General features: G+C 46.2%; 1 protein-coding gene and 1 long non-coding RNA gene across 2 annotated transcripts in view; one reads left to right on the top strand and one right to left on the bottom strand.

The window, feature by feature from the left end:
• WNT10A (Wnt family member 10A) overlaps nt 1-11,658 on the top strand; it is a 44,413-nt gene extending 32,755 nt beyond the window's left edge. The window contains exon 4 of the mRNA XM_083504588.1: nt 10,319-11,658. Coding sequence (XP_083360714.1) covers nt 10,319-10,786 — 468 coding nt within the window. The 3' untranslated portion in view covers nt 10,787-11,658. The remainder of the gene's footprint in view (nt 1-10,318) is intronic.
• The window catches only part of LOC310708293, a 36,830-nt gene that overhangs the window by 16,843 nt on the left and 7,019 nt on the right, over nt 1-12,968 (bottom strand). The window contains exon 2 of the long non-coding RNA XR_014526948.1: nt 634-689. This is a non-coding gene — a long non-coding RNA (uncharacterized lncRNA). The remainder of the gene's footprint in view (nt 1-633; nt 690-12,968) is intronic.

Consider the following 12,968-nt stretch of genomic DNA (forward strand, 5'->3'; position numbering starts at 1 on the left):
AGATGATTGATCGGAGGACCTATTAAGGCAGGCATGTCCAAAGTCCATTTCAGGGGCCTAATCCGACCCCTGTGGCAGTTTATTTCCTGGGGTAAAATCCTAAAAAAAAGTCTACAACCTTGGTCGGCCCTCACGGCCCTTCACTTCATCAAATCTGGCCCTCTTTGAAAAAAGTTTGGACACCACTGTACTTAAGGCTACTATCATTTGTCTATCATAGACAAAGTTCTTCAGCAAAAATAGCTTTTGGCTGCACTTGATACCTGTGAACAGAGCTGTGTGTAATCTGTGACCACTCTGTGCAAGTGTAGAAGTAAGCATTGGAGACACCTTAATTTCATTTTAACTTCAGTTGTTTAGGTCAAAATTCAAAACCAGTACTTTGAATTGTTCCTGGAAAGCAGCAGGAAGCCAGTGCAGGTGTTCAAGCACTAGTATAATGTGTTCCATATTTTAGAGAGAACGATTACTTAACAATGCATTTTTTTGTAATTTAAGAGAAATAGTGTTCTAATTATAGCTTAGTGCACCAGACATCCTCAAGGGTAGTATATGTAAGTGAAAACTGAGCAGTGCTTAACATTGCAAATTAAATAATATAGATGCATGACTGCAGACAAAAAAGCTTGTTACCTTAAAATGACTTCTGCCAGCACATCCACTTCCTCTATTACCTCTCAGTCTGCATCCTAAAAAGAAATGTTCCTAAAAATTGCATTGTTGAACTCAGAAGACAATCTGCAGTAATTTAGGATTGTTGCGCATCATAACAGCCTTTAGTCTTTTGCTCATCAGTTTATTTTATGATATATGTTTAAAGTACCAATTACGTGAAGTGGCCACAATGTATGTATGGTAAATTGAACTCTATTTTGGATTCACCATTCCTAACTATAAAGTCAGCCACAGTGAACATCAGTACTTGAGATACATCACATTAGGATAGAAGGAAGCCCATGAACTGTGTCATGTTACTTATAAGTAATCTCAAAATAAGGTATACAAGAGAGATGTCCAGTCGTATAGGGCCAACTTCTATTTATATGAGTTCATCAATTACAAGTACTGAAGGCTGGCACATCCAGATCCTGAAAGTGCTCCAGTGCCTTACAAGAATTTTCTAGAAGGGGTCATGGGTGGCTTTTCTGCCTCTGCATGACTTTGATGTGAAAAGCCATACATGGTGAAGCTTGGCCTTCTGTGTAAATCGTAAAAGGTGCATGAGTCCTCTCACACAATCAGCAGGTATGCAGTGAGCTGGGGAGTTGGTCCAATAGGACTGTTTTAAGAATCCATTGGAAAAGCAAGTGACTGTCCCACTGATATATACCACTGAGAACTAACTCATGTATGTGTTAAGCAAGACCACTTCATGCCAGCACTGCCAAGGGCTGCTGCAACAAACAGCAGTACAAGCCTTTGAGAGGCAGAGACATGAGAGGGCATCAGAGGAAGCAGGGAAGGAAGGAAAGAGGGACAGAGGCAGGCACCCCGACCATCATTCAAGGCACCCCAAGGTGCCACAACGCACTCGTTGAAAATCACTGGCCTGAAATGTTTTCCTTTCTCTCTATCATTCCTTTGAGATGGAAAGGTAAAATCTGCAGTTCAAATGCCCTTGCTGTGTTGATATAGGAGAAATCTAATCCATGTTAATGACTGCTAATACAGGTTAAGCCTTCCTCCTGTAAACAAGCCTGCCCTAACTCTGACCTTTTGGCTCCTTGACAAGGGGGAAGGAGCCCTGCACTCTCTGCCTAATCCATCAGAGTCAGACCACTCTGCCACTGCTTTGTATCTGTGCATTTAGGAGAACCATGGTTCCACCAAGGTTGGTACAAGAATCAGTGCTTTTGAAATCCAGGGAAATCGAGGTTATGTATGGGATACTTGGATGGAACAGGTTATGTATGGGATACTTGGATGGAACAATATGCCCAGGCTAATAATGGAATCTCCTTTTAAAAAAATATATAAATCAAAAATCTGTGGGGGGATACGTGATGTATAATATATTATGACGTATAAGATATTATGCTTCAGTGAGGAAAGGAGCTGGATCCCCAAGAGTCGATAAATCTGACTGCTAATGGCAGCCAGAAATTTAATTCTAGTGACCAGCGTTCCGCCAAAGGGTTACCCATTTTTCAAAACACTGGAAGCAAAGTGTTTTTTCCAAAACACTGGAGGCAGAAAGTGTCTCTATAAAAAAGATGTTAGAGTGAGTCCCATGTTAGGATCTAGTATCAGTGTTAGGAGCTGGTGTTGGGTTTTCTTAATATTGATGTGGTCAGTGGTGCTACTCAGGTGTGTGTGTTTGTAATTATAACCTGCATGGCAGAACATCTGTGAGCTTTTCACAATTTAGCACACCTGAGGTATCTCAACAATTTAACTAATTAGCAGGGGGGAGTCTACCTACTGCACCGAATGCAGCGATGTGATAGGGTAATTGTTTATTTGAAAACTGTATTTAAGTTGATCAAGTGGTGTAGTGTGTACTGTTAGAGAATACTGTTGAGGAGAGGTGTTGAGAAGAGGTGTTTTGCAGCTGTTTGATTATTATTTAAAAATAAAGTAAGCAAAGATATTGTGGGCAAGTTTTTATTCCATCGCCCCAGTAACTGCGTAAACTTGGTTGGCAAAGAAGGTCCAACAGCTGGGAAGGAGGGATTGCTACAAACAGTGTTAGAAACTGAGATATGAAAGCTAGAAGCTAAATGGCACCTTAAACCTAGGTTATGGGCACAACAACAGAATGTCTAGGCGCCCTTTTTTATAACAAGAATACAAAGCTGAAAATGAATGAACTGCAACTAAAATACTATGTTCATTTTTCACATGGTCTAGTCCTTCCCCTGCCCACCCCCCTAATATTCTTAAGAGGGTCTCTTCTCCAGTCTTCACACAATAGCTGGAAGTGGGGAGGCAGAAAAAGGTCTTCCTTTCCTTCCACTCTGCAGTTTTAATCTGAAATCTTAGGCACAGTACTGCGCCCAGAGCTCAGAAACTGCTTACCCTAATGAAATTATCTGTTGCAAAATGTGCCTAGAACAATGGGAGTTTGAACACTGGCTACAAATGCACCTTGCCCATTGATCTTCGCTTTGTGAAGCTCTTTTGACCAGTGGCAATTAAAAAGAATGCACCTATTTTACTCCTGTGGAGCAGGAAGGCTCACCTTGTTGCTAGAACCAGTGTTTGACTGCTATATCCAGCCAAAATGTGTGGCTTTCTTTCATCTCTTAGGACTAACCTGAAACTGCTTTGAAGCAGGAGAATGATGGTGTGTGTGTTTGTGTGTACATGATATCAATGTGTTTGATAGGCGTGCAATGAAAAGACTATCAGGAGACAGCAGAGTAAGATCCAGGCAGCACAGGAGCCACAAAAGGCCCTCTCAAAGAGGCATATATCCAAGAATGGTGATTGGGCCTGGCAATGACACATGGCAGCTGCACAGTTTGCATTACATTGACACCCAGGTACCCCAGCTGGGTTCCAGGACTGCGCTGCCCACAGTGTCCCAATGTAGTATTTCTACAGTGTATTGAAATGGTGTATCAGACTTAGCCAGTGGGCACTGATCACAGCACTTTGCTGCCTACCTTATGCTATCATTGGGTTACCCTCACTGGAGTTTACTGGCATAGGACGTGCTCCACAAGAGAGCATTCTTCAGAAAAGACCTTTCAAACCTGTAACCTGGCCCTCAAGGTGATAGAAAGGGCTTGTTCTTATGGTGGGTTTTAGAGGGGAGACCTGGGAGGGAGGAATGGGACATATCTCAGTTGCAAGTTAATTTAATAAAGTGGCAATTCTACTTAATATGAACAAACTAGGCATATTTTGAGGAGCCCTAATAGGATTTTTTAGAACTGGCCTATGATGATGGGATACTTGTCCCCAATTTCTTACCATGTTAAGCATCTTTTTCTTTAAAAAAGCATTTTGATTCCCTCTGCCCTTCTCCCTCTTGAGACCAGTTTTCCACCGGATGCTTTCTTTGTGACCTAAAAGGTAGAATAATGGGAGTGAAGAAACTAAACCTTGGCTCCTACCAGCACTATTCAAGGAGACCCACATTCTGGCTTCTCCTACGAAGCCTTTCCTGGAACGTGCTGGTGGGTGTTCCACCCACTTGCAGAAACTGTCCCTTGCTGACAGAATTGCAGTAGATCCCTTGCCAGAGAAAAGACTCTTCGTGGTTTGTTTCTTTAAAAGGAAAAAAGAAAAAAACCCACTACAGCTGCAATCCTATATATACACTTACTTGGAAGTAAGTTTCATTGAACTTGGTGGGATTTTCATCCAAGTAAACATGCAATAGGATTGTACTGTGCAGCTGTTCTTTGAGATTAGGTGTCCTTTGAACAGTTGTACTTTCAAGCTCAGCGTAATGGGCTGGAGAGTGAGTGGAGGTGGGGGAGAGGAAGACATGCCCCTGCCTGGTTGCTGTGAATGACCTTTTGTTATCCCCTCTGCATGGTATAGACAGAGCTCTGATTTAGGAAAGATGGCTCTGGAGGGCTTCTCTGAGGGGGAGCAACATTGTCCTCCCACAGGTTCCTTTGGGAAGCCCCTGCCTTGGGCAGGATGGGAACTTTGTTCCCCAGCACCCTTCCCCAGTAGGGGAAGCACACAGGAAATGGTTTCCAAACCACTAGGTGGGTTGCAAGGGGGATAATGGCTCCAGCCTATTAGTGCTCTGTAATTTGGTGCTAATTTCCTTTATTACAGTGTTCCTGCATAGCAGGGGGTGGTGCTTGCTGCTTTCGGCATGTGTGGGGTGTGTGTGGCTGATCTTGCCATCAAATCTGTGCAAGCAGTGGGTCTAGCACTTGGTGGGGAGATGGCACTGGCTAGCTCTGCAGGCTGATATCGTGTACCTGCCCTGGCCCCTTTTGTCTCCCTAAGAGGCTTGGAGGAGTTTGCTTGACAAGGCAGTCCGTGCTGCAACTGTGCTTGGTTAAGGGATGGATCTGTGGCAACTGGCATTGCTGTGGCCTTAGGAAAACTCTGAGCTACCAAGGCGAGAGCTGCACCCATGAAGGACATAACTTGCCTTGCTGGATCAGACCAAAAGTCCCATCTGGTCCAGTCCTCTTGTCACTAGCCAGGTCACCCTGGCAAGCTTCTAAAAAGGCTCTAGCCTCTCCCTATTCCTTGCTTCCAGCACCCATTAATCAGGGTTATACTGCCCTTGAATATGGAGCATCTTATTTTTTAAAGCACTTCTGTCTCAGGTTGCTAGAAGTGAAGGTGACCTGCTGCACAGACCCACACCTACCCCCTTCAGACTTAAAGCCATGTGCTATTATGTCCTGCTGCACTCAATGCTGTTTCTGGATATTTGAACCAGTCCACAGTAAGCAAGAAATAAACCAGGCAAATGCCTGGCTATCTGGCCAAAGAGTAGGAGACAATGGGTGTGGGCTCTGTGCTAAACTTGTGTGAACAGAAGTCAAGATAGCGCAATCCAATATGCTGAAAGTTGTGTCCAATGGAAACAGGACTTTTGGTACACAATTATATACAGTGGTACCTCTGGTTAAGAACTTAATTCATTCCGGAGGTCTGTTCTTAACCTGAAACTGTTCTTAACCTGAAGCACCACTTTAGCTAATGGGGCCTCCTGCTGCCTCTGCACCGCCAGAGCATGATTTCTGTTCTCATCCTGAAGCAAAGTTCTTAACCTGAGGTACTATTTCTAGGTTAGCGGAGTCTGTAACCTGAAGCGTCTGTAACTCGAGGTACCACTGTGCAGAATAAACAAAGTCCCATTTTCTCCCTCTACACATGCACTTGCCTGACAATTACTATAGCATGCATGCAGGAGCAGGTGGCATGTAGCTAAATGGAGCCCGTCTGCACACTTAGTGACTTGCCATAAAAAGTGTACTATGGGTTGCCAGGAGCCTGATAACACTTGTTTTTGCCCCTACCTGGGACTGCAGGAGCAAGATGATTGTCAAAACACCTGGTAGGTGTACCTCACTGGTACACTGAGTTTGGCTTGGTGGGTAGCAAACTGTTTCATTCACACACACACACACACACACACACACACACACACACATATACAGACATTGGCAGTTTTCCTGATAACGTTCTTAATTCGCTTATGGTAGAATCTACTATGTATTGGAATGCCTCCCAGGTGCGCTGATATTAATAGTTTCCTGCTTGCAAACAGAGCAGAAACGACTGCCGTAAGTCCAAGCCAGTAGCAAGAACAGTATATAAAGAGCTTTACAGCATTTGTTCTATTTTTCCCAGCAAGGTATATCATGCTGAGAAATGGTGTGTTGCCAATTGCCCCTCAAATAGGTTAAATAGATAGGCACAGACTTGCAGCTGGGCTTCCCAGGGCCCCCTTCTTGTCCACTCTTGCCTGTTGTTCCAAGAACAGACACAAGATAGAACAGTTATTGTTGTTTCCTGACGTTGTGCTTTGAATAGCCATTTGAGGCAGACAGAAATTCATAAGGTGGAGCTGTGTTCTTGCATGCCATCAAGCAGCAGTGAAAGGCAAAGAGTCTATGTGGGTCCATTTGTAGGATCTGCCCCAGAGACTGTAGATATGGTGTAGGGTGGCCAGATTCCAAAGAGGGCAGGGCTTTTGCCCCTTTAATAGTGGTGTCTGGGCTAAGTGGCATCAATTTACTCTGTCAGTCCCAGCTCTCTCTCCTGCCTTCGCCCACCCATTAGGAAGACGGGATTTCCCAGGCTGGAGGCAGTCACCTCTTCCCTGGTTGGAACATGCCTGCCTGACGGTCGGGGAGGTACAAGCATACTCCACCACTGCTCCAGGCCTCAGTACACATAACAGGCAGGGGGCCATAATCCTGTACCCTCCAGATCTTAGAGGGAGGGAGCAGCATGTGATGGGCGAGCTGCATTCAAGCAGCAAGGAGGCTTCTCTGCCTAGCAACCTATCCAAACTTGGATAAAGAACATTCCCTCTCCCCACAGCACCTTTGTGCTTGGGCTTTTCCTTGGGTAGAAGCAACCTCACACAAGGGCACTTCCGCCCAGGAAGCCAGCAAAAGGACATCTTTCACGAGTCTTTTCACCCACGCATCTTGAGCCAGGATGAATCCAGCATTAAGCCATCCCAGGCTGAGGCTTGTTCCACTTATTTAAAATGATCTTATGCAGGGAATCACACCTTGGGTGCTTCTTTCCAAGTTGCCCATCTTTATTCCTAGAGGAACTCATGAGTGTTAGCTTAGCCCCCCGCCCTTTACACCAAAGCCACTGCTGACCCTCCCTCCCAGTTGCTTTCTTTTCAGGCATTCTCCTCCCAATATACTTGGACCAGCGATGGGGTACCTCTGACCTGCCACATGTTGCTGAACTACAACTCCCGTCAGCCCAGCATGTGTGATCCATAGCCAAGGGTGATGGGAGTTGTAGTTCGGCAGCAGCTGGAGGGCCAAAGGTACCCCACACCTGACCTAGGCCTTCCAAGCATACATGCAAGGTCAAACAGAGAGTTAACTTAACCTTCAGGGCCTCATTACATGCCAATCAAGTGGAAGCTTCTGTTGTACAATATATCTAATTCTCTATTAGCCCCAAGGTCTTCTGCATCCCAGTGCCAAACCAGTCATCTTAGCTGGATCCAAACATAATATGAGATAGATGCTACGGCCGGACCCTCTAGCTCAGGGGCAGGGAATCTCTGGCCCTTCAGATGTTACTGAACTCCTGACAGCCCCAGTCACCATGGCCAATGGTCAAGGATGATGGATGTTGCAATTCAGCAGCAGCTGGAGAACCAGTTTCCTCCATCCCTTCTCTATTTGGTGATTCCACTCCCACCCCCATCCCCGGTGAATCTCAGCTTCGGGACGTTTTTTTCTAGTACCGAGAACACATTTGAACATTCAGTATAGGTACCAGGCAGGTGGGCAAAAGCATGCTCCCTCAGGATTCTGGAGATGGTTGGCCATACAATGAGTAGGCAGCTCTTCCCTGTACTGGAGAGAGATCATTTATGCTGGTTATCCTGATGAGTTTGCAGCAGTCTGTCTTTCTCCCTGTTTTAGCTTTAAACCTCTTGTGAGTATATTCAGATATTTCAATGTTCTCCTCTTCTGTATCAATCCTTTCTTCTTTCTCTCTGCATTGCTGCTTAGACCCTTCTATCTACAGTTTCCAGCCCTTTAATCAGTCCTAAACTTGCACTCTCTGTTCCCTGCATGGATCCCATTTCTCGCCCTTCCACCTGGCAAACAACTCATTTTCTCTGTTTTTACTCTGAAGAGTCTTGATTGACCCTGCTCCTTCCCCTTTTTCTTTCCTCCCTAATGTGTCTTGTTTTGATCTTCAGATGATAAACTTGGGCAGGGCCCACTTTAATAACAATAATCATTTCAGTCCAGAGTCCCAGATGGAGCTTCAGATCAAGTAAAACTCAGAATAAACACAGTTGCAATAGTTAGAGCTTGGGAAACCAAATCGGGATGTTGAAAGTTACATTTCTTCTCGCAGAACCAGAAATTTGGAATCCAAAACAAAACTCAAATGTCTCTTCTGTGGCCTTTGTCTATGCAGTTGCTCAATACTTGGAAGTAGTATACACACACACCTTTCCATTTGAGAGGGAGGGGTGATTACACATTGTGCTGTGCATATTTGCAGCTTCAATTTTTTAAAATTGCATTTTAGCTTCAGTTTTTTCTTGCAGAAATCAGGAAAGGCAGCTTTTACATTTCTTGCCTTTATAGTTACAAAAAGGAACCTTAGTGCCCTGTGTACTTTGCAGCAAGACTCCAAAATAAAGTGTGTTGGGGAGGGGGAGATAAGTACCTTTTTAAAAAGCCAGCTTTTTTCTCTTTCTTTTTAAATGAAAAGGTCCTGTGATATGAATGTTGTCTAAATCTGAGTTACTGATGCATAATTTTAGAGCATCAGCTTCATCTTTCATTCTCACTCTGCAAACAGCCCTACCCTCTTGCAGCCGTGTAATCCCTGACCGCACGTCGCTGCATGTAACCAGGTACAACAGCTGCACCCATACAGGGTTGAACAAACTATCCTCATCCCACCTCTTAATGAACACCATAGCAACTGGGAACAGTTTGGATCTATTTATATGGAATCCTGGGAAGGGCAAATGCCGCTCACACCTACATCCCACATGCGGAAGGACCTCTCCTCCCTCCGTAATAGGTGACAATGATTAATCACATTATTGAAATTCAGATGTACCAGGCTGAGTTCAAGCTGTTAGAGCCCTTAACAACTTGGGACTAATTTTCCTAAGCCTTTCCCTCTATGTGCCTACTGGATCACTTTGATCTGTGTTACTTGCACTTTTTACAATTGCCGTAGAATGTTAATTCTGCACTTTGGTGTGGCGGCTGTGTCAGTGTGACTCGGAACTCTCTGCCTGCTAAAGTTGAACCAGTGCAAACATTAATTCGGGTTTTCCACAAATGGATGTTTGCTCCAGTTGGGCTTTAAAGAGCAGGTTTTCACAGGGAAAGTTCCAGAAGGGACAGGGGAAAGGGCACTTGGACATGGAGCTTTAAATCACAGTGTGCCTGGAAAGAGCAAAGGAAGGGGAAGTGTGGATGAACGCTTTGATACCTGTCTGAAAAAAAAAAATGTTTTGGCAAGCCCATCCAGACACATGATTTAGGGCTAATCCATACTTCCTCTTGTTCTGCTGTTTTCCCCTAGGGAAAACCACTCTTTAGTGCTCAGTTGGAGCAAATGGAAATTTGGGTTTCCCCCAGATTGCCATTTGTTCCATTCTATTGCTAAAGAGCGGGTTTTTCCTTGGAAAGGAGTGGGTCAAGTGGAAAACTGATGGGATCTGTGCTTTCTTAGGGACGGCACAAGCAGAAGTGTGGACGAGCCTGCAGTTACATTTGTGTTAAACAGTTATTGATGCTAACACTGTTTGTAATGATGCTTTTGTTTATATTTGTTTTTAGTATGCGTGTTAGCCATGTTTTATATACAATTTTAGTCCTGTTCTTTCAACCTGGAAAGTTGGGCTGCTGCTGTATTCAAGATTTGTGCTATCTGGCTTCGTGAAAGTAGCAGTTTGAGCTCTGGTGGCTCTCCTTGGCCCAGCAAGATGAAGCAAGCTATTGGAGAACCCTTTGTGTGGCCACTTGTTTCAACTGGGCAAAACTGCATAGAGAGCCCTTTGTCCCAGCAGCATACACTGGTTCCAAGGGATGGCAAAGCCAAGCTGCCCATTGGGAACAAGGTGTGCTAGAGGGGAATACAAAACTGAAGTGCAAGGCAAAGCTTTAGCTGAATTCTGCTAACCACTGTCTGCTTGTGCCCCTGGCAGGTGGTGATGGAGAACATGCGGAGGAAATGCAAGTGCCACGGCACCTCGGGGAGCTGCCAACTGAAGACGTGCTGGCAGGTGACCCCTGAGTTCCGCCTGGTGGGCTCCCTGCTCAAGGAGCGCTTCTATGGGGCCATGCTGATCCGGCCCCACAACAGGAACACAGGGCAGATGGAGCTGAGCCACGCCCGACAGAGGCGCCGGGCCGGCATCAGCGACCTGATCTACTTTGAGAAGTCACCTGACTTCTGCGAGCGGGAGCCGGCACTGGACTCCATGGGGACGCAAGGGCGCTTATGCAACAAGACCAGCCCAGGCATGGACAACTGCGAGAGCCTGTGCTGCGGGCGGGGACACAACATCCTGCGGCAGACGCGCAGCGAGCGATGCAACTGCAAGTTCCATTGGTGTTGCTTCGTGGCCTGCGAGGAGTGCCGGCTCACAGAGTGGGTCAGCGTCTGCAAATGAAGACCGTGGCCCCTGCTGGACGCTCCAGAGACTCTGCGGTTTCTACTGGGCACAGTGGAGCCCTGCAAAAAGCAGGAGGCACGGCTTGGGCAGCCTGGCACGTTTGTGTTTCACATCATCTCCCTGGCACTTCCTCTCCTCCTTTCTGACTTGTGCATGAGCACTCAAGGGGTTCGGTTGTACATGGGCGTTAGTCGCGAGCCTGGCACCTCTGAAGCACAAAGAGCTGCACGCCAGTGGGCTTAGCTGGAATCCCTGACATTAACTCCAGCTGCTTCTGGCCACTGGCATCTCCAGCTGTGGTTCGAAGGCCCAGGAGACACCTACGTAGGTTCCTTCTGCAGAACCTCACTCAGTCCTCCCCCCGTGATGTATCTTACAAATCCCGCACTGGGATCATTCAGGTGGCAGGCAGCCCTTACAGAACAAAATACCTGTTTTTTCTTTTTTAAAATCCTGGGTTGAAATCATAGAATTGTAGAGTTGGAAAGGGACCGCAAGGGTAATCTAGTCTAACACCCTGAAAAGCAGGAATCTTTCACCCAACATGGGGCTCAAAACCACGACACTGAGATTAAGAGCTTTGTGCTCTACCGACTGAGCTATACCAGCTGCCACATTTCACGTTGGACCAATTCAAGACCTGTTTTGGTTGCCGTTAGTATCTTTGTTATTCAGGAGAGAGAAAGAGAGAGAAATTTAAAATGCTGAGTTTGTTTAAAATAAATGTTTCTAGCAAGAGATTGAAGGGTGGGGGCACAGAGACCTCTGACTCCAGTGTCCCATACAGGCACTGTAGGCATGTAGTATGATGGTAACTGTGGTTGGTAAATTATTTTATTATTGTGAGAATAAAAGTGAATCAGAGATGGTGTGTGTCTGAGGGTGTAATGATGGAGACATGAGATTTGTTGTTGGGTGAAGCCTAGGGATGTCTACTTGCTTTGCATGGCATCTCACAATAACTCACATGCGGGTGCTTTGGTTTATGCCAAACCTGCAAAATGGAACTGTGGGGAAAAGAGCACATGGGGCCCCCCTGGAAAGAAACATGCCAGTCTCTCCACCCAAAGCTCAGCAGTTGAGCTCCATGGCACTCATCCTGATGGGTGATCCATCAGGCAGCCTTCACACTGGGAATGTTGTATTTATGGTCTCAACATGCATGGGCTGCTGAGATTATTTGTGTGGGGCGTTTGCCACGGTACTTGCAAATTCTGAGGACTGCTGCTGCAGCCAGAAAATGTTTGCTGGATCAAGGCTGCAGTGGTGTCTCTAATCCTGTCCAAGAATCTGCTGTACTTAGGAAAGGGGAACAGGGGTGGCACTGGGGAGGACCTCAACATTTCCTAATTTGGAAAAGCACAAAAGGAGCAGAATGATCATTTAGTAAGGGAAAGGCTTCCCACACGCCAATAGGGCAATAGCAAGGCCCTGGAAAGAGTCCCAAGTTACATTGTTCCAAGACAGAAATGACTTGAGACTGGGTGCTCTTGCTTGCTGGCTACGAATGCCCAACGACCCTTTTAGGTGGGCAGCCTGGGGTCCCAACGTATGAGCAGAATGTGCAAAGAATTCAGGGCCTGTGCTTGTGTGGTGGTGATTCTGGTGAGAAGCAAGCTGTTGCATCCTAAACAGCCCTTGTTGCCCGCTTTGCCCTGCATGGGCTGGGTAACGATGAGTCACCCTATTGGTATCTGGTGCTGTCTGATAAATCCCCACCCTGCCTATAATGTTGGCCCTGAGGCTCTGCAAAAGGAACACCAGACGGGAAGGGAAGGGAAGAGTGGGCAGGGTGCACCAGTCTAGCCAGGGGCACGGTGCACAGGCCTCGCCAGGGAGGAGCTCCCTGCAACCTTGTTTCATAAGGCTCCAAAGCGCTACAGGTTGGTTGGTGGTGGGTGGTATCTTGGTTTCACATTCTGGAGCTGTCAGCTTTTATTTATTTATTTAATTTGCACTCAGCCAAAGGTTGTGGGAGGAACCTCAGCACCTGGAAGGCCTTTCTATCTATGGAGGGGGCACACGAGATTCTCTAGGGCCTCTAGATGGATGAATCGGGGAGGGGAGAAAAGTCTACCACAATGCTCACTACAATATTGGCACCTCTGGAAGCTTACCTTGCCAACCCCTCCTTCTGTAAGCTCTCAGTGTGCTCAAGGTGTGCTCAAGCTGCAAGGGG

The sequence above is a fragment of the Podarcis liolepis genome, assembly GCF_965112155.1.
Source record: "Podarcis liolepis genome assembly, chromosome: 1".
Lineage (NCBI taxonomy): Eukaryota > Metazoa > Chordata > Lepidosauria > Squamata > Lacertidae > Podarcis > Podarcis liolepis.